Source organism: Tremella mesenterica (assembly GCF_000271645.1).
Source record: "Tremella mesenterica DSM 1558 unplaced genomic scaffold TREMEscaffold_13, whole genome shotgun sequence".
In the NCBI taxonomy this organism is placed as follows: Eukaryota; Fungi; Basidiomycota; class Tremellomycetes; order Tremellales; family Tremellaceae; genus Tremella; species Tremella mesenterica.
Window position 1 is genome coordinate 493,991 of NW_006711237.1, and position 26,103 is coordinate 520,093.

At 48.8% G+C, this 26,103-nt stretch overlaps 4 protein-coding genes across 4 annotated transcripts; 2 read left to right on the forward strand and 2 right to left on the reverse strand.

The window, feature by feature from the left end:
* Window positions 1–337: 337 nt before the first annotated feature.
* On the reverse strand, window positions 338–1,168 carry TREMEDRAFT_65176 (uncharacterized protein; the record flags this gene model as incomplete). Its single annotated transcript, XM_007007332.1, has 1 exon — window positions 338–1,168. The coding sequence occupies one exon, from the start codon at window positions 1,166–1,168 to the stop codon at window positions 338–340; it is 831 nt and encodes a 276-aa protein (XP_007007394.1).
* A 2,070-nt stretch (window positions 1,169–3,238) lies between these two features.
* TREMEDRAFT_34462 (uncharacterized protein) lies at window positions 3,239–11,518 on the forward strand (the record flags this gene model as incomplete). Its single annotated transcript, XM_007007192.1, has 15 exons — window positions 3,239–4,321; window positions 4,369–5,201; window positions 5,246–7,597; window positions 7,642–7,700; window positions 7,748–8,222; window positions 8,475–9,163; window positions 9,278–9,701; window positions 9,867–10,141; window positions 10,189–10,463; window positions 10,505–10,701; window positions 10,749–10,771; window positions 10,820–10,891; window positions 10,946–11,057; window positions 11,257–11,345; window positions 11,397–11,518. The coding sequence occupies 15 exons, from the start codon at window positions 3,239–3,241 to the stop codon at window positions 11,516–11,518; spliced, it is 7,080 nt and encodes a 2,359-aa protein (XP_007007254.1).
* Window positions 11,519–11,587: 69 nt separating this feature from the next.
* On the reverse strand, window positions 11,588–19,781 carry TREMEDRAFT_40774 (uncharacterized protein). Its single transcript, XM_007007225.1, has 23 exons — window positions 19,441–19,781; window positions 18,371–19,307; window positions 17,882–18,150; window positions 17,577–17,752; window positions 17,066–17,316; window positions 16,915–16,995; window positions 16,743–16,871; window positions 16,625–16,700; window positions 16,542–16,579; window positions 16,273–16,494; window positions 16,078–16,229; window positions 15,335–16,033; window positions 14,822–15,184; window positions 14,421–14,651; window positions 14,338–14,381; window positions 13,794–14,283; window positions 13,518–13,598; window positions 13,351–13,448; window positions 13,206–13,288; window positions 12,815–13,140; window positions 12,407–12,564; window positions 11,916–12,266; window positions 11,588–11,779 (listed from the first exon to the last, which is right to left on the reverse strand). Exons 1-23 carry the CDS (start codon window positions 19,770–19,772, stop codon window positions 11,745–11,747), a joined length of 5,622 nt encoding a protein of 1,873 aa, XP_007007287.1. The 5' UTR covers window positions 19,773–19,781; the 3' UTR covers window positions 11,588–11,744.
* Window positions 19,782–22,467: 2,686 nt separating this feature from the next.
* On the forward strand, window positions 22,468–24,290 carry TREMEDRAFT_65179 (uncharacterized protein; the record flags this gene model as incomplete). The annotated part of the gene is made up of 4 exons (XM_007007333.1): window positions 22,468–22,533; window positions 22,576–22,735; window positions 22,790–23,833; window positions 23,884–24,290. The coding sequence occupies 4 exons, from the start codon at window positions 22,468–22,470 to the stop codon at window positions 24,288–24,290; spliced, it is 1,677 nt and encodes a 558-aa protein (XP_007007395.1).
* Window positions 24,291–26,103: the final 1,813 nt, after the last annotated feature.

Below are 26,103 nucleotides of genomic sequence, written 5' to 3' on the forward strand. Positions count from 1 at the left end.
CCGTCATGATGGGGCGGTAAAATGGATAGTCTGACTCTCAACACTCATTTTGACATGGGAAAGTGAAGGCATGTCAATCAGGTAGGATAAGAGCTTTGTCTCCTTCTCCCACTGAAATCATGGCTTACTATTCGTGTCATTTCATAGGACTTTCATTGGTGATCAACCAGTTCTCATTGTGAAATACTGTATAATTCAAGAGTCGTGATCCTATTTGAGAGGACTATGGAAGAACTGAATCATACAATATCAATGGCTTCATTGGATGAACATGAATCTCCATTCCGGCTGAAATTCCCTCAGGACTGGTAGAGTACTGTGTCTCTACCTATCCTACCTACAAATTCGGGATCCAATCACTGGCTTCAGTCTCAGACCAGTCTTCAGGGTCAAAACCGGGACCAGACAACACAATGATGTGACTTTTGCCGTCGGCTATTGGCAGATCTCTCCTGCCTTGAGTACTTTCTTTCCCGGAGTCACAATCCCAGAAAGAATCTCCGAACACTGCTTGGTGTCTTGGACCTACGTGCAGCCTGGCACTCGGTGAGCTTGGTAGATTTTCTTCTACTAGGAACGTTGAGGGCACCCTGGGCACACCGGTAACTTGTGAGAGATTTGGTTTTGTACAGACAATCAACTGATCCTGAATACATTTATAGTCCAAGGTACTCAGTGTTGTCAGATCGGAGATAGGGGGTCTGTCACTGGTGATGCCCGTGACTGAGGCTAGCTGTGCCATGTTTTCACCTCCACCTGATGCTGGACATTGCTGACCTTTTGGCACTGTGTGCAAGGTGACCAACATGTGTTCTTCACTGTTGTCTTCATGGGCAGTGATTGGTATCTCAACTGATGCTTTGACATCTGCAATGGGTAACATCTGCTGGCCAAGATGTCCTGCTACCTGGCTATCTTGTGGAGCTGATTGTTGGGAGGGAGTGAGGGGATCACCCAGTATAGCTCCTGCTCCTCTGCCCAATCCATCATTGCTTGATGAAAGAGCGACCAGACAAGTACGCTGAGATACTTCCATTGTTCTAGATTGCAAATATGGATGCTCCTTATAAAACTGACTGTAAGGAACCCTTTGGGGAGTGTCAGGCCACTGCTTACCCTCATTCATTGCTTTACGGACATTCCTCCTACTGAGGGCCTGAGGCTGCATGTTACCACAAAAAGAGCAATGGGTACTGTCTGCTGGAAACTGTCCAACCAAGGAAGTCAAAGCAGGAGCTGATAAGAGCTCCTTCTTCCAGACCACAATCAGGAGGCTGATCACATTTGTCAATGCCCAGCTACTAGGTGAGTCACAAATCTTGCTAATTCCCATTAGCTCCATCACCTTGCTGAGATGTCTTCGCCTATTATTTGTCTTGGTTTGAGTCAGGTGCGCGGCTGTGAAATGGGCAAAACGAAGGAGAGTTTCAAGTACTATCACTTGTTCCGTTCGGCTTATAGATTCTGGATTCTATCACCAATATTCAAGTGATAATCATGCACTGAGAAGAAATAGGGCTCACCATCACCTTCCAGCAAGGTTGAACATCTCTTCATACATTCGACAATGAGTGTAGTTTTGAGAGCAGAGTCTGTAGGGACAAAGTCCGGAAGCCACTTACCATAGAGTTGAGTCACGTACAATGTGATCAGCCTCGTGGTGTCTTGTGCCCGCCCTTTGATCTCTTCCAAACTGTTGGGGGAAACATACTTCAGACGAGCTAGAGTATGTTGAGAACATCCGGCAAGAACTTTGAAGAGAAGATCTTATTCCGTATGTATCCAGGTCTGATTGTCTTGATACCATGTGAGAGTAGTGTCATGGCCGTTATTCATCCCTGCTCTAACAGGGGCACCCTCCAGCAGTAGTGGAGTAATCTTGTTGTCACGAAGTGACAAGACAGTTTGATAGTGATAGTGATAGGATGGGTTGGGTATTTAACCAGCGACCGGCGGTATGCAGTAACCGCCGGTTAATAGGCCTTTTAGCACAGTGGTTTAGACCGCTGCCTCTGAAGGGCACTGTTATATCGTCCCAATGCTGGTTAGTTGGTCTCGTGACAGATTAACCGGCGGTTACGGGTAGGATCCTGGGTTCGACTCCCAGGGTGGGCTGGGTCAAATTCAGTCCCTACTTGGAAAACCTCCCTCTCGGAGAAAGTTTTCGGCCTATCGTACCCTTCCCTGTTGGGGCCCCAGATGGGGCTGAAAGGGAAGGCATAATGTCACGAAGTGACAAGACAGTTTGATAGTGATAGTGATAGGATGGGTTGGGTATTTAACCAGCGACCGGCGGTATGCAGTAACCGCCGGTTAATAGGCCTTTTAGCACAGTGGTTTAGACCGCTGCCTCTGAAGGGCACTGTTATATCGTCCCAATGCTGGTTAGTTGGTCTCGTGACACTTGTCCTGGTTGGGGGTTGAGAAATCCTCTCCCAAGGACGACGTGTTCAAAATGAGAGACGGGGCGTGATAAGACGGTACAGGAATTGGAGGAACTATTCCGTCTCTTCTTGTTGAAGTTTATGTGAGTGGCAAGTGGTGATACTGGATTAGGTAGGAGAGTAGTGAGAGGTCTTGGGGGTCCGTGTGAAATATATGCTTCACTAGAAGTCCCAGCTACGGGATTTTTTCCCGGCGCAACCGTTCAAGGGTCTAGAACTCGGATCAAGGAGACAAAGGATACTACACGTACGAGTAGTATGCTAACAAGATTACTACTTTGGGTCGTTCTGGCCTGGGAGGGCCTGGCCCAGGAAGAAGGGACATTCAGTCACGGATCTTCTCTCCCTGTGGATGGGCGGCGCAGGTGGACTCGAGGTCCCGATCAAGTTGGGATGTAGCAACGGCAGTGCCAGATTCTACTCAGATCAACACCCTGTGATCAGATATTGCCCTGTTTCAGAATTGTTGGACTGCTACCAGCCGGATAGAGGTGCCGATGAAAATCGTTCACGAGTGTTTACAGCTGACACTGTATGTCCGAGCTTGTCGCTATTCCGCCACATTGCCAAACTGCCACACTGCCAGGTGCCAGGTGCCACGTGGTCATCATCACCCTGGCGCGTCTCCTCGCTATGTGTCCATTTCTACTGGTAAAGTGCAAGATTCTTTCTAAGTAGAGTACCACCCCCTTCTCACCCTTCTCACTCTTATCACCTACTGTCCCATCTGTCATGAGTATCGGTTTTGGTGTGAGCGACAGATAGAAGGGTGCTCGGCAGATCCTCCCCGAACGATGGACCCCGTCGTGGCTTCTTCTCCCACCGTCCTCACCACCTCCCGGCCTTCCCCTCCCGCCAGTCTTACCTTGTTCCCTCAGGCTTACGCCGACAATGGACCAGAGCAAGGTATCATCCCTTCCATACTCTCCAAAGTCAAGTCTACTTTCACCTCCAGTGTATCAACTCCCTCTGCCAGCGGCGATCTACCCCCTCAGTCCCTCAAACCACAGGAGAAAGGACCTTCGGACACGCAGCGTTCACCACCTCGGGTGATCGTCCAGACTGAAGCTCAGGCTTTGGCAGAAGCGGTCAAGAAAGGTACACATGTTCGTCGAAAGTCAGGGTCAGCTCCCACTGTCAGCATACAACCTCTCACCGCTCTCGCCGAGGAGCCAGGACCTTCTACCCGCCCTTTTCCTAGTCCCGTACTTGCTACCACGTCGCCCCGACATGCAACCCATCGACCTATCAGACCCGCCTTGAGTACTGTCACCTCTGATAGTAGTATCCCCTCTATCCAACCTTCTATACTCTCCATCCACTCCGAAGCAGAAGCATCATTGAAGAAGCTCGTCAATCGAAATAGCGGACGATGGCGTCCTCTCGGAGCTGCATCAGCCCTAGTTGGTGTAGCTGCCGTACCAGAAGTGACCGGTATCATGGCCAGTGACTCGGCTTCGACTCGTAGCGGTGCGACCATGAACTTTCCAGCGGCACTTCAAGCCGCCCGAACACACTCCAGAGCTCGATTTGGACAATCGAGTATTTCTTCACCCCGTTCCAAACCCCTAATCTATCAGGCGTACCCTCAGCCACCCGGCCGGAGACGACGATCTTCCAATGTCACCATTCCGGATTCTCCTTCTTCAGTCTCACTTTCAGCCATGATCGCGCACAACGCAGAGCTCAGCCAGAACAACCTCTCTTCCATACCTGGATTCTCCATCCAAGATGATACCCGCAGCGTCCGGAGTTTCGCGATGCCAAAGAATGGAACCAATGTCAGCCGAATCATCAGGAGAATACGCGGAGAAGGCCTGAGCAAGCAGTATTGGATGTCAGATGAAAGCTGTAAGGAATGCTACGACTGTAATTCCGTGAGTCCTCTGCACCAGCCTGCCATGTTTTGACATTGATTTGTTAGACATTCTCTGCTTGGCGGAGGAAACATCACTGCAGGATATGCGGTCAGATATTCTGCAGTCGATGTGCTTCCAATATTATCACCGCCAGCCGATTCGGTCAGGACGGTGCTGTCCGAGTGTGCAACATCTGCATCAAAATCATGGATCAAGTCAGAAATGACGATGACGATGATCGTCGCTCTATCACCTCCGTCGCCACGTCTTTTCGCTTCCCAAGCGGACCTGATGCGGCCTTTCTGGATGTTCCAGCTGGACACGAGGGTCATTACGTCCGTTCACCATTTGCCGCTAGTCAGCTTTTCATAAGCCAACCGAACGAATCGCTCATGGCTATCGACGAGGGTGAGGTACCGAGCGGTTGGGGTGGCGACATGCAGGCCGATCGTCCACTCACTCCTTTGGACATAGGCGGGTCACAAATCTCGGAGAACGACGACGACGATCATATATGGGCAACGAGGCCCAACACTGCCGCGCCCTTCCGGCGACCTATCGACCAAGATGCTGAGGCAGCGAGCATGACAGAGGAAGAAAAGACCGGAGAAGAATCACAAAATGTAGAGACGCCATCTCCTGGTGACGATCCAGGGCAAGATATTGAGGTTCAATCACCCATCCCTCCTCGCATCAATGAACCTTTACGGCGAGGCATACCGTTTCCGCGGACGGACACCGTGTCTACAGACGGAGGCGAGCTCGCACTTGGAGATTCGCGTGGGCTTATAGGATTAAGAACTACGATTAGTACCAGGGAAAGTCATGGTGGATTAGCAGCACTTGTAGAGCCAGACAGAACTGAAGGACTTTGGCGAGCCCGAACTAGATCTTTTGCGTGAGTATACACAACTGACTCACCACCGAAGCTGACTATGACAGGGGCAACGCCGATGTCATTGTCGGTGCGTCTATCCGACATTTTCACATCATGCTGCAACAGGCTTTAGCAAGGGCGGAACTGTCACACGCCGCACAATGGCACGATGCTTTGAGCAAGCTTCTGCTTCGTGTTTCCACCAATGTTCTTCCCGATGTCCGTGCTGGGGACTCTATGGACGTGCGAAACTATGCCAAGGTCAAGAAGGTGCCCGGAGGGAGGATTGCCGACTGCGAGTATGTGGACGGGATGGTCATCTCGAAGAATGTTGCCCACAAGCATATGCCTCGTCGTTTGGTGAACCCTCGTGTCATGGTGGTCACCTTTCCTTTGGATTACCACCGTCTGGAGAATCAATTCATGTCACTTGAGCCCATCATGGCTCAAGAGAAAGACTACCTGAGACTTCTGACTAAACGCGTCATCGACGTGCGACCTCACATCGTCCTGGCCGATCGTTCTGTATCGAGTATCGCTATCGAGCATCTACTGGAAGCGAATATCGCTGTAGCCCGTAACGTGAAACTGTCTGCAATACAACAAGTCGCTCGATGTACACAAGCAGACGTTATTGCTTCCATGGATCGACTGGTACTTGAACCTCGACTCGGAAGATGCTCCGAGTTCAATGTCCAAACCTTCGACAACGGATTCATTCCCGGTCGACGCAAGACCTTGATGCGCTTCGAGGGATGTCAAAGAGAATACGGTTGTACACTCATTCTCCGTGGAGGGGACCTTACTACCCTTCGTAAAGTCAAATTGATCGCTAAATTCATGTCAATGGTCGCTTATCATCTGCGGAGCGAAATTGTCATGTATGGTGATCAGCATTCAATCCCTCCTCCTCGCCCTCCCCTTTCCGACGAGTACGAGGCCGTGCTGAAGCTACTTCGATCGGGTGGGAAACCTCAGCTTTCGCATCTCGAAGATAGCGCGATAACCATCAGTCCATCAAAGTCCACTGGGACCTTGTCGGTCACCGACGATATTGGGCGACATCATGATGGAGAGGAAGGAGCGGAAACGACTTTGAAAATCGCGACTAGTCTCGAACCGTATCTGACCACCGTCCTCTCGGCTTCGACAGCCGTTCGATTCCCTCCGCCCTATGCGTTGGCTCGAATGGCTCTGCTCGACCGTCGCCTTTCTAGTCTAAAAGTAGCACACGATGAAGAGGAGGCAGCACAGATACTTGAAGAGGAGACGAAAGCTACTGAAACGGGCAGACTCGCCGTTCCCCTCCCCGACGTCGAGCCCAAGCTGGCCACTTCTGTACCATCATCTGAAACGAGTCTCCCGTCCTTGGCAGAAGTCCCAAGCAGTACGGCGATGAGTGCGATTGCTAGTGGGCCAGCTCCGACGAGGGAGAGCACCCGAGATCCCTATCGAGTATTACGCAAGCCAGAGGAAGTACACCGTGAGAGTACGCTGCAACAAGTCAAGCACGAACATCAAGAGCAACTTCGAGCATGGGCCTGGTATACTCGACGTCACACCAATCCCCTGAGGCCAGAAGACTATCAAAGTATCGTCTACCTTCACTCCATGGGAACAGAAGGAGCGGAGAAACCATGCGTTGAACCTCGTCTCGAATCCATCAACTTTTACCAGCCGGGAGACGAAACTTTAGGTCAATACTTCGAACGACTGGCTTCGGATGCATGGCATCGATGCGGCAGTAAGACGTGCAATCGTCTGTTATTACATCATTATCATCTTCTTGTCCACGGCGAGCGCCGCTTACAGATTGCTATCGACGAGTTCAATTGTCCTATACCGGGCTTCGAAGATCAAATCTTGGTTTGGAATTACTGTCCCATCTGCAGTACAGCTTCGCCTGTGGTTGTGACCCACGAGGAGTCTTTGAGAATGTCATGGGGAAGTTATCTGGAACAATGCTTCTGTCCCCCGGAAGTACCTGCCGATTTTGCCTGCTCACATGACGCTTTTCGTGATCATATTCGATACTTCGCCTACCACAATCTCGCTATTCGTATACATAACGAGAAGATCGATCTCTACGAACCCGTCAAACCGTCCGTCGTACTACAGGTCAAACCAGAGAGCAAAGTCTTGTTGAAGAATCAAGAATACGAGAGTGCTTTACAAAAGAATACTTCTTTCTTCGACTCCGTTCTCTTTCGTCTTCGTGCTTTTGACGAGAATCTCGTTGAACCGGCCAAACAATCCGCTCTCAGAGTATCACTTCAGACGCTACTAAGCAAGGCTGTGACGGATAGAGAGGAAATGGTCAATCTGCTCAACAGAACATACAAGCTTACTCCTCTCACAGATGTGTTGGCGCTGAATGCTGTGTTGAGAGCACTGCAAGACAAGGTGGTTCACTGGGAGTAAGTCGGCTTGCTACAAGTAATATGACTGGCTGATGAGTTAGTCAGGAGTTTACCGACCTGGAGAAATCCTTCATGCCGTCTGAGAAGGATCTTAGGTACAGTGAGTCTCTTCATCATGTCTCAGGCTCGGGACACTCATGAACCTAGTGACGGCAAATCATCTCAAAAAGCTCTTCGCCAACCCGGATGTTTTTGGAACGCTTGAAAAATCGGTAGTCGGACTGACTGTACCTGAAGTGGATGAAAAAGAATCTCGAACCTCACAGGATAGCTTGAGCACGACAGAGCCGCCTACTCCGGCATTTTCGATGGACAGTGATAGTACCGATGCTCTCCTGGACCCACCCGAGCTGGAGATCGGTCCGCCTTCCGAGGAAGTCACACCATTGGCTGGCGTACTCAGCCCCCGTCAAAACCCATTATCATCATTGGCACCGCCATCCGGATCTCCGTCAGATGGGGATTCCGACTCGACCATCTCTGCTGTCAGAATCTACCACGGTGAAGATGGGAAAGACACTTTCCGTCGCCGTCGGCAAAGGGATAAGATGGTCTCGGGCAGTATGGAAAGCGACGGGAAAGAATTTGCCTCCCGTATCCCTCGTCCACAACAAGCACCAAGGTGAGTGATCTTGACTCCACGATTTCCGTGAAGTCTAATATGCAGCATTGCAGAACTGGTCAAGAGGTTTCAAGACTCTATGCAAGTCTCCCCAGGGTCTTCTCGTGAAGCATCGCCATTACCGGATTCCGCTCGACCGACGCCTGGACTGCTACTTGACCGACCGTCGCCAAAACTCTTATCGGATCGCCCACTTTCCCGAGAGCGTTCACGACGTCATCTAAGAGGTCCGGAACGTGACGCGTCCGACAGCGACCAACAACGTCCCGCGCGTCCAAAATTACGACGGAACCGTACTGAACAACCTCCATCCTCGCGACATCGTGATACTTCCAAGCTGGGTGTCATATCTGATGGAGAGAGGAGTTATGCTGCGTACGCCGCTCGAGCCCCATCCGCGTTTGGTAAGAGAGGTCTCGGCGGACCGTCAACCTTGCGACCGAAGGACATGACTCACAGTCGGAAGTCATCTATGCAAAGTAATAACTCTGGCCGGTCTACCGAACCTTCTCCAAACCCGCTTCCTGAACGTTTGACTCGACATTCGTCGACTCGTCGAGTTCAGAAAGTCACCAATGAACGCAATGCTGAAAAGGGGAAAGGAAGAGCTACACCAGAGCCTGGTAGTGCGAACCTTGCCATGCCTACACTGCGACGTACAGTCACCAAGAAGACTATCACTGGTCCTCGCAGTTCCACAGTGCAACGTGCTATCGAAAGATACAACGAGATCGCTCGTAGGGCCGACGAAGCGAAACGGAATGCCATCACCCATATGCGAGCTAGAAGAGCTCGTCCAGTGGAACCCACCCGAGCCAAAGTGTTCGAGTTCAACAATTTACGTGACGCGTTCAGAGAGGATGATGAAACGGATTCCTCTCAAGCAGGCGATAATGAGCAGGATCAAGATGCCGGAAGTGATGATAGCGCAGACTCGAACGGTAAGATCAGACGTCCCCGAAAGTCCACTTCACCTGAGAAACCGACCCCGCCTCCAGAATCTCGACCGCCTAGCGAACGCGGTAATTCCAAATCTCCAGAGAAACCTCCTTTAGCACCACCATTGCCACGCTCGAACTCTGAACCTTCCCACGGTACGCAGCTGATCGGTATCGTACCTCCACCATTGAAGTCGCCCCATGTTAAGACTGTCCCGATGTCCCCTATATCTGCGGCTTTGGACGTGACCCCATCTTTGACAAGCGACGTAGCTTCTGTCGTTTCGCTCAGTGATCGACTTCACGTCGAGTTGCCAAGCTTTGAGACAAACGCCCCGTTGCCTAGTATTCCTCCCACACCCCAAATGTCTTCCTTGTCCATGACGGACACTGCGGATGAGGGCAAGGCGGCTCCTTCTTTGGTGTCTCACATGTCGGAGAGCGAGTTGAGTTCAGGGGGAGAGAGATCGTCTATCATGAAGACTTTGACGGGTTTATGGGCTTTCAGAGCGGGAGATTTTACACCTTTGGACTATCCTCTGTATGTCTTCTCTTGCTCAGCACTCTCTACTGTCTCGTTTGTGCCCGTGTATATCATCTACCCCGCTTATCGTGACCCATATCATGCAAACCAGCTACCTCGTCCATACGTTGAATTTGCATTGTGGGTTAGAGTGGCTGAGGGAATGCCGCACTAACGAAACAGATCTGCTTCAGAACACCTTTTCGCCGATTCCAAGGTCATCATCCGCGAAAGCGAGCCCACAAGTATCATTGCCTTCACTCTCAGTTCCAAGAACTACCGCGATAAAATGACCAATGTTTATATGGCTCAACGTAAACTGGACGAAAATGTCGAAGCTTTCATGCCTGAGGAAGGGACCACGGATCGTAGTTCCACATGGGACATTGTCTCCATTGGCGAGACTATGGATCGTGATGATACATCCCGTCGGGATGGAGGGACGCATTTGAAATATGGTGAATTGAAGTCTCTCCCCCTTCCTGAACGTTGACTGACTATATAGACTTCGAATCTGGTACTTCTACCATTTTCTGTCGCATCTTCTTCGCGGAACAATTTGCCACCTTACGTTCAGTCTGTCAATGCGAGGAAAACTTTGTCGAATCTCTCTCCCGATGTGTCCAATTTGATGCCGCTGGCGGGAAATCAGGCTCTGCCTTTTTGAAGACCAAGGATGATAGATTCATCGCCAAAGAGATCTCTCGATTGGAAATGGACGCTTTGACAAAGTTTGCTCCTGCGTATTTCGATTACACTCGCAAGGCGTTCCAAAGCGATGTAAGCTAGGTTCTTCCGCAGGTGGTCTAGCTGACGTACAGCGTCCAACTGTATTGGCAAAGATATATGGATTCTTCAAGATTGGGTATAGAAATGCGGTGACTGGTCGAACTATGCGGATGAATGTTCTCATCATGGAGAATCTGTTTTATGAAAGACGTTTCTCTAGGATTTACGATCTGAAAGGAAGTACAAGGAATCGATTGATACAGCCTACCGGAAGAGTAAACGAAGTTTTGTGAGTTTGTCTCTTGTCAGACTTTGTCAATAACTGATCATTTTAAGATTAGATGAGAATCTGTTAGAAAGTGAGTTGATCAGACGAGATGGAGAAACTTGCGCAAATTGACAATCAGTCGCATATAAACATCCTCTGTATTTACGTGATCATTCGAAACGCGTTTTGAGACTGGCACTATATAATGACAGTGAGTACTCGTACTGGTACTAATATGATATAGCAAGTGAAGGCTGATAAATAGCACTTTTCTTATCCAATCTCAACGTTATGGATTATTCCCTGGTAGTCGGGGTCGACCCGGATAAGAAAGAATTGGTAGTTGGGATTGTTGATTATATCCGAACTTTCACTTGGTATGTACAGTTCTTCTCCACTCCCACATCCAACCTGCACTCCCCATACCAACTTGTACTGACACCCCCTCATACTCTCCTTCGTTCAGTTGGTCGAATGGCTTCTCCATCTACGCCACTCCTCTACTCCTTACCGTGTGGCGTCAAGCCCTAGTATGAAAAAAATGTTCAGTATGCAAGATACGACGCTCATGATTAGGGACAAAAAGCTCGAATCATGGGTTAAAGATTCTGCTTTTCTTGGCGGAGCAGGTAAAGGAGAACCGACCATTGTCACTCCCAAACAATGTGAGTTGCACTCTCACCCACGATATCTTGTCGGAACTAAGCTGATGACAGATAAACTGCGGTTCAGAGGAGCGATGGAAAAGAATTACTTTCCTGCCGTACCGGATAGATGGACCAAGATCGGGTCGGACGAATCGCAGGTGGACGAGGAAGGTGAGCAGGCCAAGAGTTGAATTAGTCGGTGAACAAGGAAGTTTGGACGGGGAGTATCACAAACGATGAATGAGCAACGACAAAATCAAGACGAATGACATCCATCGCATCTATATCATGACATATCCACCATTACATTGTTTCCATTCCCATGCTTCCATGCTGAGTCGTTATAGTCATAACATGTTGTAATCTATATAGAAATCTGTAGATGTGATCATGCTGTCTTCAAGCAAATGTTACCATTCATGTTTCCTCATCCACTGCGTGTCTCATCATATCTATCCTGTCAGCTACTTGCACCACTCGATCGATCCCTTCTCCAAGTATTCCGGTCATCCCACTTCGGAAATGTGTGAAGTTTGAAAAGGGTCTGGCGGCCAGTAGCAGTGTAAGTGAGATGGAAATTGAACTCACCACCCCAAACCGACGTCGCCATGGACTCCATGTATCCTTCCGTGTGCGGTTCGTCCACTGATTCAGCTCTCCGATGAGCGTCCTCAGACGAAAGCATACTCGCGTCCGATGGTTGACGAGACAATGGTGTTCTCATGCTGTTCTGGGAGAAGGAGGGATAACGACTATGCGTCGATCCGGGCGTGTGCAATGTTGGACTGGGGCGTAAAGCCGGTGAGGCTGCCGGAGAGGTAGCTCGAGAATCGACCGGAGAAGGAGATGATAATGTTTCTCGGATACTTGTATCAAAGGGATTTTCATTCTCTTCTTCGGGAGTATTCGGAGTGGGTTCGAGGACGATAGCTGGGATACCTAGGAATATTTTAGCATGTGATGGTTTTTGAGAAACAGGAGATAGGCCCACGAAGCAAGATACGTTGGGATTTGAGCGTAATGTGAGGAGTGGGGAGCGGCAAGGGAAACTGTGAAAGATAGAGGTTTACGAAACCCACCCATGGCTTCTCCATTGAGAGCCCGACGATTCTCTTCCCTCGCGACCAGAAATCGTTTTCTACACCATATAGTTCTGAGTAGACCTCTTACTCTTTCCAGGTTGACCAAATCTGTCACTCTGTCCGTCTTCGCTCGTCTAATGAGGAGATCGTCCAGTCTGATATTAGCGTTTCGTCCATGTTTCGAGACCCACTTTCAGATCTGAGTGTCCTCACTGTGGGATGTTGCACCAGTTCAGAGGAGACGTAAGTGACTGGTGATGGTGATGGCAGTACTAATTTTGGACATGGTGGTAGTGGTGATGATGCATGTGAAAGAGTCGCCAAAGTCGACAATGTAGTGTTAGATGTGAATGGATGATGACGAGTGTGTGCGAGAAGAGTGAAGGTTGTAAGAAAACCACTCACAAAAGAGCTTTCTCATCATCGATCAACTTATAATGTGAAAGCATCATCAACATATGGGTAAAGCTTATCCCTCTTCCTGGTTCTTCCGAGATCCTAGCTTCATGATAAAGTCTATTAAAAACCCTCCTACGATCTCGGACCCGATTAAAGTCAATCCTCTCGACCAGAGTTTCAACCTTCCTAACATCCACAGCATATTCAACGCCTTTAGCAACGAGCACACGACCGGAGGCGTTGGCAACTGGGTCAGGAATGGAAGATCGGATGATATTGTGCACTGAGTATTCAGGTGGGTACGGACGGACTTCGAATACTCCTGATAATTGCTATAGGTTTAGCTCTATCCCCATGAATGAATAATGTATGGGTCGGAGAAGGAGTCAGAGCTTACAGAGAAGAACTTGATGAAGTCTTTCTTACGTATATACCCCGTACGTTCCACGTCGAACTCCGCCCAGACTTTCTTAAAAGCGCCTGTCGATCAACTCCCACTTCACAGATGATGGGGGTATGGGCTCATGGTACAGACGACTCACGCATCTCTTCTCGATTCAGTGACGCCCCTCCTGGCATCTGATAAACATACGCAAAGGATTCGACAACAACACCGGTAAACATGTTGACGAATATATACCTGATGGTGAGCTATATGGTTAGAAGGTCCTGGATAGCTCACATGCTGAGAATGTTCCAACTTATGAACAATCCAAATGCCCACGAAGGACTTCCACAATCTGTCAAGAAGAAATCTTTATTTTCCGTACATCTGGGGAAAGTGATTGTGCTGTATGGTCAGTCATTCGGCCTTTTTCACCACACCCCGAGTGCATCAAGCACAATCCGTAAAGGGCCAACAGCAGTGCTCAACGGATATGATGTATGGTCAGTTGTGCAAGTGGAGTTTAACAGAGAGTGGACATCGTTCATACGTGTTGAAGGGAGATTACTAGGTCAAGCATTGACAAGAAGGAAGACTCACTAGTCGTGCATATACCCATTCCATCCTTCCCCAGTGGACATGAAAGCCAACATTATCAGAGTATTGCCGAAAGAGTAATAATTCTGGAATCTAGACCCCGAATTATCACCTTGTTTGGTAAGACCAAACACCTCCAAGTATAAGATAGAAAAGAAGATGAATAAAGTTGCCCAAAGAAGGAACAAATTACCGATAGCAGGTAATGATGCCACTGAAGTTTTAAAAAGTTGATTAAGTGATGAGATACGCTGCACTAATTTGAGGGCGATAGATACTAAAAAAAGCTTTTGTAGTTGTATATTGACTTGATCTCCGGGAAGCCCTCTGGAAGCAGCTCGAAGCGCTGGAATGGTAGTTGCGAAAGAACCAGTGACAACGATGACGTCAAAGAGGTTCCATCCGTTTGCGCGAAACGACTTGAAACCGAGACCATAAAACCGGACCAGAATGTCGATAGCGTAGATGAGAGAAAATAAGAGGAACACCCAGTCTATACAAAGGCTCAGTTCGATATTCACAAAATGAAATCAAGTTTATTCCTCACCTAAGGCTACATCGTTGAGGATATTATTTGAGAAATCCTCCGTCCTGTATGTCAGCTGTGGTAAGTTTGATTGTTTTGCTTACATTAGAAGAAAAATATGAATATAATATAATCCGGTGAACGCCCTGGTCCAGTATCCGTGTTTGTTTGTGGCCCGCTCGTAACACCATTCTCGTAGTGCCGTCTGCGGTCGGAGTTTTGGCAGTTGACTGGGAGTTTGAGCTTTGATGAACTTGGCCAGATCCTGCCAATGATTCTGCTCTGCCGTGAGGAGAGCGGAGCCGGATCGCAAGGAAAAGTTGCCGATGATGATACTGTTCGGTCAGTCAACGCATCTATCTTCCATACTTAAGATGAGTATGGTGACATGTCATTGACATCAATGACAACTATGTAAACTCTATATCCTGCGAAGACTAGGGTTTAAGAAGATAGGAGATACAGTGATGAAATCCTTGAAGGGGAGACGGGTCAAAACACTGACCTTACAAAGAGTGCCAAGATGACGGCGGCACCGAGCAGATTGAAAATCACGAAAAAGATAGCATTCCACTGTGAGGCATTTGACACCGGCTGAAGATCCCTCCCGGCGATGTTCATACTTGACGTCATGACATCTATCCACCCTTCGAGTGAGACAATTTCGAAGAGGATCAGAATTGACGAGCGGAAAGTGTCAAAGTTCCACACTGTTTGTCCCAGACCAGCTGGATTCTCCCATACACGGGGAGCGAGAAAGGCGAGAGAATCATCAATCGGGGTAGAAAGGTATTCGTTGATACAATTTGATATTCCTGAGGCATTGCCGTCGTTGCATGAGTATAATTTTCCGGCGAAGATGTTGACTCTGTATTTTAGTTCTCGCTTCTCGCAAATTCATCGTCCTACCGACCACCACTCGAGATGAGCAGATGTCTACACGCGATAAAACGCATCAGGTGGCTGAATCCCAAAAAGGTGGAGGCGAAGACGAGAAAGAGGAACACTTAAAACTCACCCCCATACTGCAAACGGAATAATGTACAAGATCATAAGTATCGAAGCATCCAAAATCTTCAACGCACCAGCGAACAAAACAGCGTGCAAAGTATCTCGCAATCTCCCAAACAGCGTGATCAACCTCAACGCGCGGAAACTTTTTAGAGCCCTTGTAACCCTGCTCAACCCACCGATGAAGATGAGCGAAGTCGTCGTATTTACCACCAAAGTGATCAACACGATGAAATCCAGGACATTCCATAAAGATAACAAATATGCGTTTGGAGCGAAAATGAAGCCATCGGCGATAATCTTGATAGCTGCTTCAAATATGAACACTGAACCCAAAGCGACTTCGGTGAGATCGAACCATGTTCCGCGATAAATACCATGACGTGCGTAAAAGTTCTTGCGATACATGGGTGTGGCGATAGCTGCAACGACGATACTAGCGACGACGGCAACGAATACAGCTATCTTTACCGATAAACGAAGGATTGGATTAGGAGGTCGTCCGAAGATACGTTCGCCGTAAGCAGGCGAGACACATGATTGACAAAATCGTCGAATAGGATTTCTCTGCTTGAACAACCAGAGTGATTGGTCAAACGACGGATGAGCAGCGATAAAGTCTGCTTGTTTATTTCGTCGTTCACGAAGGGTGTCAAGATGTTCATCGGCGGATGGTCCTGTTGTGAGAGGTGGCAGAAGATCAGTTCTAAGCAAATCAGCAGAGTGGCATGGGATGTGGGATGACCTTACAAGCCTCGATCATCGTCTTCCATATGACCCATATCGTCCATTCGAGTCGACAGGAGTCGAGAACGACGACGAGGTAGTTTCTCGTCCCTCTCAAAGCCAAAGAGTCTACGCATGGGAGCGTTAGAATCCTCCTTTTCCATTTCCGCTTTCATCTGACACTTTTAGCTACATTGACGGTCACGGCTTTTAACTCACTTTGTTGGAGATGCCTCCCACCTCCGCCCCAACACTTTGCTTGAGCGGCAGAACCAGATTGGCAGGCAGAGCGTTGACCTTAACGGCACGATGGTGTGCTTTAATCAACCGATACGGGTTCAGACGATCGATCCAACTGACATGCACCGACACAGGCTCGCTCTTTCGAATGAACGCTTCAATCTGCTGTTTTCTCTTTTGCTCTTCGGCGACGGCAAAGTTCTCAAGATCAGAACTCCTCACACTGTTACATGGGATGGATGACCTACCTCGTTGATCACAGCGATAAACATCTGCAAGACGATGACTACAATCATCAGCTTGACAGAGAGCGTAATGCACAATTACTGACAGTAAGCAAATAAGAACCATCCGCAGAGGAAGATAGCAGCAAGCCATCCTTGAGCCCATTGATATTCCGCAGACATCTGGTCATCAGTGAGTTTTCGCTTGGGCGTGGATTGACCTACTGCTCCGTAGAGTACTGTTGTCCAATTTTCCGAAGAAAAAATCTGATACATGCCCAGAAAAGAGTTGTACGTCTGAGAAAATGTGATAGTCTGATCCGACGTCAAATCACCCCGAAGCAACTGAATAGCCTGATGATGAGTTTCCGTCGTCTGGAAACGATGACCAACTCACAACGAGAGCACCTATGAAATTGATGAGAATTAGGAAGACAATAAGGTTCAACATGCCTGCGAAACTACCAAACACGGTGATCTGCAGATGAGCAACGGCACACCACGATATAAGTCTGTAAATGAGGTGAAAGGCTCAAGGATGTACTCACTAAAAGGGGTTTCATACGCGGAAAAGCTAGAATGACTCTGTACCACCTCAGAAGCTGGAACACGGTCAACCATGGGTATACGCCCGCATGGACCACAGCAGGAATCTGGATGATAGAACATGTCAATGCGAGGAAGAGATCGAAGCTGTTTCGTGGGGATGCGAGAAAGGCTTTCCATTCGGGGATATGGCCAGCAGCTCGGATGAGGATTTCGAGGTCGAAGACGAGTGTGAAGACAAGCTCCAAGTTCTCTTGAGTGATCAGCTTAGCCTGCCACGTTGCACACAAACCGATCCTACTCGGCGTCATTGACTTGCGCAATGCAACGTATGGCCTCGTGTACTCACGAATACAAACCATGGGCGGTATCCAAGTGATGAAGGTCCGTTCGGCTCATCAAAACGCAGGCGATTAAGAGTGGGAGGAGAAGGTGGGGACAAGTCGTGGTGAGGCACCGCGTAAGAAGGAATCAACAGTCCAAAAGAGGCTGGAAAGACGAGCAGGAACTCACTGAGCAGTGTCAGCGTATCAGGAGAAGAAGACGCTGTCCTACAGGCCTGGGCGACCAGGTCCACGACGACCAACAGAACCCAAGTAATCTCGGTTCTTTCATACAGTCGCAGAAGGGCTGATTTCTTCATACTCTTGTTTTCGTTCGCCCAGGGGTTATCTATTCCCAACATGCTTCTGACCGAGTCAGCAAATGAGTCGTCGATTCCGAACATACACCCTTTAGTCTCTGATCTTATCTACCGGAGATGTCACTCGGCGCGGTGAGCCATACAAGAAAGGGAGAACTCAGTCTGGACCACTCACTGATCAGCCCCGAAAGCGCTCCGTTTCGTAGCGGCCCGTATATCCTTGAACGTGTTCACCACCACCGCCACTACTAGATTGATCAACCAGAAATTGAGCACGATTACCGCTGAAAGGAAGTAAAGACTCGACGAATAATAATCCGAATCCATTGCCATGTACATTGTTTGGGCCCAGGTGTTGACGGATGAGATGACTATGACTTGAACAAGAGCGGCGAAGATGTTGTCGAACGATTGCGCGTTACCATTGGGGTTGGTGGACAGAGTCTGAGTTATCAGCACGGTGCCTCGTCTGATTCGGTGAAGACTGGCGACGAGTATATAGACGGAGTTCGCAGGTCGAATCGCAGTCAGATTATGGTGAAAAGATCTTCGTCAGGCTCCAACTGGAATATGTGGGCGGTGATGAAAGGGCATGGTGGATATCAGTTGAGTCGAAGAGCTGTTCAGGAATAAAGAGAGACTGGAAGTAAAAGCAATGACCCACCTGACAAACTTCGTTCATTGGACATATATACCCCTTAGATCCCTGGTCTGCCACACTTCCATCTAGATTGAGATACGATACCACCTCTCCACTAACATTCAACCAACCACCGCACGCCTGACCAGTCTGGACTGTATCGCTCCCATTGAATGGATTGGTCAACACGCATTGTCTTCTAAAGCTTCCCCTGAAGCTCTGTACCCCAATGATAGAAAATAATACCCCAGCAAACACCACAAAATATGCCACAGTGACAAGCAGTGGACCTGCACGTTTGAGTGAATGAAGGATTGTGCTTGTCCCACTGGTGACGACCAATAATCTCGCTGCTCGTAGAACAGAAAGCGCCCGAAAGAGATATACATGGTATGTAGAAGTGGCTTCTTGTCCAATGACGGCGAGGATGAACATTAGCCAGAAAGCTACCACAGCCACGAGATCAATTCGATGCCACGAATGACGGAGGTAAGGTCTTCCATAAGCAGCTAGTGCTTGTTGCCTAGCAACCGCGCGTTGGAAAGGCAGTTCACTGATCGTAGCAGGGAGAGTCGTCTTTTTGTGCGAGGCAGAAGGGAGGTCGACTGTAGATGTACGTCTGGCTGCCCAATGAGGTTTAGCAATGGGGGTTGGACGGTTTAAGATAGTTTTGGAAGATGTATGAGATATGTTGAGATGTTTTTCTATGGATGGGATAAGACCGGTAGGGGCGAAAAGGTACTCTCGTATTGAGGTGTCAGGGTCGAGGATCAAACCAGTGACGACCATACGAGCGAACATCTCCAGTGTGAAGACAATAAAGAGTGCGAAGAGGACGTAGTCTTCCCATGATGTAAAGTAACCGGGATCAAGACGAGGGGAAGTGAGGGGCGTGGAGCCTTGAATAGCGAGAACGACAACATTGGCTATGATGAGAAGGAGAATGACAGGTTCTGTCCATCTAATCGTGAGCTTCACCATCTCGTGAAAGGAAAATCGTTGCGGATCTGGGTGGTTTTTTGAGATCGGGTGTGATACACAGTGAGACGAAGGGCGAGGTGTTGGGGGAGGAGATTGGCAAAAGAAAGACTCACGACCAACCAAGGACCCCAGCCATGCTCCTTCTGATACGACTCTTCACCCCAAAGAGTCCTAAAGTCCTTCCTCTCAGTCCTGGCTCTGGAGGTAATGGTCCAGGTCTCGGGGCAGGAATATCCATTCCCATTTCTTCCCTCCTCATCTCGTACATTTCCTCTCCTTCCGTTTCCAGCCCTTCCTTGCTTCCTGAAGCTGGTCCATCACCGTCCCACACGTTCTCATCCTGTAGACGCACCATCCCAGGCTCGTCATGCCCTACGATATTTACCACCCTCACACTCGCTTGTCGTATTGTCCTCGTCATCGATCGGATAGTTCCGTTTCGCATCACACTGGCCAAACGTCTAGGAGCGGAGGGACGTGCAAGTCCGTGATTATCATAGACCCGTTTCGAAGGTTGACGACGGTGTTTCGCCGAGATCGCCGAAGAATCAGGTGCAGTAAGAAGTTCCATATCATCTATAGGCGCATTTGATCCCTCGAGGGAGGTCATCGAGTCCGAGGACATCTGTGCAGAATACGGTAAGTCCCCAAGGCTTTTGTGTCTGTACGGGTTGGTTGTCCAAGGCGATAAGGGATCATCTGGTGCATATGATGCTGGAGCGGTAGGAGGTGCAGAATGGAGTGGTCGATGGGGAGGAGGAACGGTAGGGATTGAATGTAGACCAGCGCTGAGATCCCATTCCTCAATATAGTCATCATGCCCTGGAGAGTGAGATGCGTCAAAGCTGTAGGAATGATGACCGTTGATGTGAGTTGGGGAAAGATTGTCCTTCAATCGGGATGAAAGCCTCATTCTCTCTTCATGGTAAGGATTAAGTGAAGAGGTTGTTCCCATCCCTGACCTACCCTCAAGGTAAGGAGATCGAAGAACTTGGGTAGTCTCCTCGTCGCTTGGAGACCAGACAGCTTGTTTGGCGGGTTCATCTCCGATGGAAGGAAGTCGAGGGGAGATGTTTTGTTGAGTAGCTACCGCTAGCCCGCCTGCTTGTCCGGATTGATGTCGATTCCAACTGAGTCGTTTGGATAAACCTTCTCCAGAAGCCGTGGGGGACACTGGTGATGGCAGGGGGGAAGGAGAAGGTGTGCGAACAGCCGAGGACGTCGAGACAGCGGTATTAATCGGGTGTGTAGGTATGTGACTGCGGCCCAATCGGGGAGAAGACAGTCCACTACCTGGCATCCGAGGTGAAGTGGCCATTTCAGTTGTGGAATGAAAAGATGAAGACCTATCTTCTGACGGGCTGAGTGAAGGCGAGAGACGAGACGGGTTGGATGGTTGAGTAGTAGCCCGGTCGGAACCTGCGAGTTGGGGTGAGGGGAGTAAATGAGCCATGTGGGGATATTTGCTCGTGGACACGTTCATCTACCATTTAGAGAGTAATGATATCGTCTTGTGCAGGAGTCGGATTTGTAGGTTTGAAGGGGAAAGGATGGAAGAGAGACGAATGTGGGAAGCAAGGGAGAAGGGGTAGAAGGCAGGTGAGTACACCCTGTGAGCCCATGAGATGTCAGATGAATACCAAAGACAATGGGGTCATTCTACCTCATTGGCGAGGTATCATATGTACCCAAAGTAAGGTTATGTAGAGTAGTGTATGAATGAGTAGTGGACAGTGAGGGGAGGATCTGTTGGTTGGTGAGACGAGAGAGGATGCATCAAAGAGAGAGATATCCGGGAGGTGGATCTCGCGACGGAGTTTCTCGGGGTTCTACATACGACTCGTGGTGGCGGTACGATCAACACTCCCTCTGCCGTCATCACCGAGTCTCTGCTCACTACCTAAGACGGCTTCCCCGCTGTCCTAACCTTCAAACTCCCTTTACTACCTGTCGTTCCTTCTCTTTGATCCTCTATCTTTAAATCCTCCATATTCTTCAAATGACGTTTACCCGGCAAAGCTTTGGTGAAAATATCTGCTTGTTGATCATTGGTTGGGACATAGACGAGTTGAATCTGACCGTTTGACACTTGTTCTCGTATGAAATGATGCCGATACTCGATGTGTTTTGTCCGAGTATGAACACCTGGGTTATTAGCAAGCGCTAAAGCTCCCTTATTGTCGCAATTCAATGTCACTATTCCCTTCAAATTGACCAATTCCTTCACAAGCCCAGATAACCATCTCGCTTCCTTCGCTGCTTCTGCCATTGCCACATACTCTGCTTCTAATGTTGAAGTCGTGACTGAACCTTGTCGCTTTGACATCCAACTAATCACTGAATCACAGAGCTTGAAGATATATCCCGTGGTAGATCGCCGTGTCACTTTACATCCCGCAAAGTCAGCGTCCACCCAACCTTCTAAATCTTTCCCCACTTCTCCACCAAGAACTAAACCGTACTCTCTTGTCTTGAGAAGATAAGCAACTATTCGTAGAGCAAGTTGCCAATGAGTTTCCAGGGGAGCAGCACTAAACCGTGCTAGAAAGTTTGTCGCAAAGCTGATGTCTGGCCGAGTACATGCCGATGTCCACATCAGACTTCCAATAGCAGCTTGGTACAAGATGTGCAGCAAGTTTCATTCCGCAAGAAAGCAGACCTGCAGAAGGCGTGACACAAGGATGTTTCAATTTGGTGATGGATAATTGTAGCTTATTTCTTCTTCCAATGCCTCGTTCCCCTCACCTACCCGACGGATGATCCGAGGAGGTGGTTGTGGCTCCTCTCCTTTACCTCTGACTACTACGAGGATCCCCTCTTACGCTCCGGCCGCGCCTTCCCCTTTGGCGGGGTTTGAAACGACACAAATATAAGTGTGTGATAGGTGCATTTTGCCACCCTGAAGCCGTCCTCCCCATCACTACGTTCAGTCAACCCCAACGCAAGCCCCACATATTATACATATTATACATATTATACATATTATACATATTATACATATTATACGTATTATACATATTATACACATTATACATATTATACATATTATACATATTACACAGATCATACACATCATTGTACTTTGACTTGACCAGCTTATCGATGTTATCCATACGCCAAATCCAAGCCCCTGGCCGGTCATGAATCTCTCAGGAGAGTCGGCGCCATCCACTTTGTCCCAACTGCGAGAGAGTGTCTGTGCTCCAGTCAGTATTTCACTTGGAGGAAGCCATGCGAGAACTTATCAGCCATCTGCGGATGCACAAGAGAGGCAGAGGGAGGCTTTAGAGTCATGTGAGATGTACAAAGTCTGGTTTGCTTCTGAGTATAATCCTTTCAGTCTGGGTGTCTCAGGTGAAGAGATGTCACGGTATGTCAGCCTCTGGAAACAACAGATCGAAGGGGGAGGTGAGTTCCAAAGTGCCCATCGGTACCATTGAGAGCGGGGCTAATTACTCCCAGACACCTTGGGAGACAATGACTTACGTTGCAGCATCGAGCTACTGCTTCGCTCAACCATCTTTCAGCTCGATACAGTCCTGTCCAAATCGGAGCTCGCCCGGAAACGCAAACATCTAGCAAGATGTGCAGCAAGTTTCATTCCGCAAGAAAGCAGACCTGCAGAAGGCGCGCAGCACTTTTATCAGAGACATATGTCATTGTTTGAGACACTAATCATGGACCAGGAGATGTCTCTGGATTCAACCCTGACAGCCTTGTCACAGCAGTGCACTGAATTTCCTCGGGTCACCCTTACCCGGGCAGCCCGGAAGGCTCGTACAAACGCGGCAACAGTGACTACAGCAAGTGGGTCTTCAGTTTCCCAACCCCTCCTCTCAAGGCCTGTCCATAGACGCCCTGTGGCCAGTTCTTCCAGGGTGGATCCCTCCAGACATCAGAGCTCCCTGAGAGGAAACCAAGCTCACTCCCTCCCTGCTCACTCCATACAACCACCATTGTATCCTCCATTTGTAGTTCCCTTTGCATCAGCCTCAGCCACGTCCCCGGAGGCTTTAAGGTCTGTTGGCCCAATCTTCTCCACGTCTTCAGCTCACCGAGATGTTTCGTTGAGGAGCACCACTTTTGGTATGCCAAGTCTTGGAGGGGAAGGCCTACCTAGTGGTTTTACAGACAGTTTACCGGACTCACAGCAACCATACATGTCTGCACTTTTTGGACAAGGCCCCCAGGATGCTGACAAGCTTTCTGTACTGTTACCCACTCTTCCAGACTGGATTCAGAGCCTCTTCAACAATAAATCCCTACTGACTATGGGCCTCATTGCTGCAAATATAGAAGCTTGTGTCCTTCATCCTGACTGTAGGCCATTTCACAAATACAACCGCTCAGAGACTCCTGAAGAGATGCACCAAGACGCTATGACAGGCATCAAACTCATTGAGAAGTGGCTTGAAATGTTTCCTGATGACTTTGAGAGATTGGGGCTACCCAAACAACAAGTGGAGACTTTATTAAACACTGGGATGGCACAGCTCCTACATCACAGTTAGCAACTTCCATTTCACAGTCTGATGACCTGACATGCTGATTAGTAGTATACCCCCCAGATCATGTAAAGAATGACAATGCAGAGACACTTATCCGGATATGTGCATGGCAAGAGTGGCCTATTAAAGGTGCAGGGGTCACAGAACGTACAAAGAGGCTGGCTAATCTTTGGAATACAATAGAGCAAGGGCCACTCCAGTCACAAAGCATGAAAGGGAGGCAGGGGGTGCCAAGTCAGTCTTTGGGGTATGCAGGAACAAACCAAGCTGGACAAATCAGCAGACTTAAGGCTATGCAGGTGTTCCAACTGACCACAAGCACTTTATATGCACTCACAACAAAGGATTCCACTCATTTAAATGAGGAACTTCACTATAGAGTGGCTGCTTGCTTAGCTCTCTGGCCCTTTTTGACCATACATTCTTGGGAACCCTTTGATTCCCAGTTGAATTAATTAGTCTCAGTGCAAATGTCACAAACCATATGGTAACATCCCCTGAGAACCACCATGTTACGGGGTAACAACGAATCGAGAGGACTCTATCGAGTTCAATGGATTAGGACAGAGGAAAGCGGGAGTTGGAGGCAGTGCTGCAGTAGGCAGGGACGGGTTTTCCCCTTTTCGAGATTTCCCCACTGGGTTTGCTCAAAAGTGGTTTTTCACCTGTCCGAGTATGTACGTAGACGCTTGCAGCAGGAAGAGGACGAGGACAAGGATATCTGTAGACAGTATATAGTACAATCAGCAAAGTACCAACTTTGCTGATTCTTCAATATTGTCACGCCCGTCGAACAACTACTTCCTAACAGACCGACGGTCGACGAACCTCGGCTAACTTGGTCCTTCTAAATCAATGTCTCACCCAACCGGGAGGGCGCAGACATCGAAAGGAGTGTAACTACGGCGTACCTCGGCGTAGTTACTCTAAGTGGGGTTTTGTTCTACTGACGATGTATCTCGATTTGTAAATAGCTATCTCTATCTGTCTTTCACTACTGACAACAATCAAGGATCGCTGAAGAACTTCAGCGATCTTCTCAGCTAATATTGTTTATCCCTCCTAGACGTTCACCCAACCCTCTCGCGCTTGGACGTACTTCAACGCACTTCGTCCAACTTCCCCGAGTCCCTGGCCATCCTCTTCCTCCTTCGACTAACTCCGTCTAACATCGCCATACTTCTGCTCCCATTGTCCCTGCTTAGCCTAACTCCGTCTAACTTCGCTGTACTTCTGCTCCCATTGTCCCTACCTAGCCTAACTCCGTCTAACTTCGCCGTACTTGGTCTCAGATGTCCTGAGTTACGTGTAGAGTAAAGAGGTTAAGGCGTGATGGGGGTTTTGATGGTCAAAGGAGGGTCATTGTTGGTGGACTAATCGAGGTGTCACAACGTAGTTCGTGACATTAACCTCTTCACCTTACACATGACCAAGGACATCTGAGACCAACTACGGCAAAGTACAACAGGTGAATAAGGTATGCAGGGGTCTGGAGCATAAGGGGACAAGAGTACGGCGAATTAAGACGGAGTTAGGCTAAGTAGGGACAATGGGAACCGAGGTATGGCGAAGTTAGACGGAGTTAGGTGTCACGAACTACGTCGTGACACCTCCATTATTCCACCAACAATGACCCTCCTTTGACCATCAAAACCCCCATCACGCCTTAACCTCTTTACTCTACACGTAACTCAGGACATCTGAGACCAAGTACGGTGAAGTTAGACGGAGTTAGGCTAGGTAGGGACAATGGGAGCAGAAGTACGGCGAAGTTAGACGGAGTTAGGCTAAGTAGGGACAATGGGAGCAGAACTACGGCGACGTTAGGCGGAGTTAGTCGGAGGAGGAAGAGGATAGCCGGGGGCTCGGGGAAGTTGGACGAAGTGCGTCGAAGTACGTCAAAGCGCGAGAGGGTTGGATGAACGTCTAGGAGGAATAAACAATATTAGCTGAGAAGATCGCTGAAGTTCTTCAGCGATCCTTGATTGTTGTCAGTAGTGAAAGATAGATAGAGAAAGCTATTTACAAATCGAGATACATCGCCATCAGTAAAACCAAACCTCAGTTAGAGTAACTACGCCGAAGTACGCCGTAGTTACACCCCTTTCGACACCTGCGCCCTCCCGGTTGGGTGAGACATCGATTTAGAAGGATCAAGTCAGCCGAGGTTCGTCGACCGTCGGTCTATTAGGAAGCAGTTGTTCGACGGGCGTGACAATATTGAAGAATCAGCAAAGTTGGTACTTTGCTGATTGTACTATATACTGT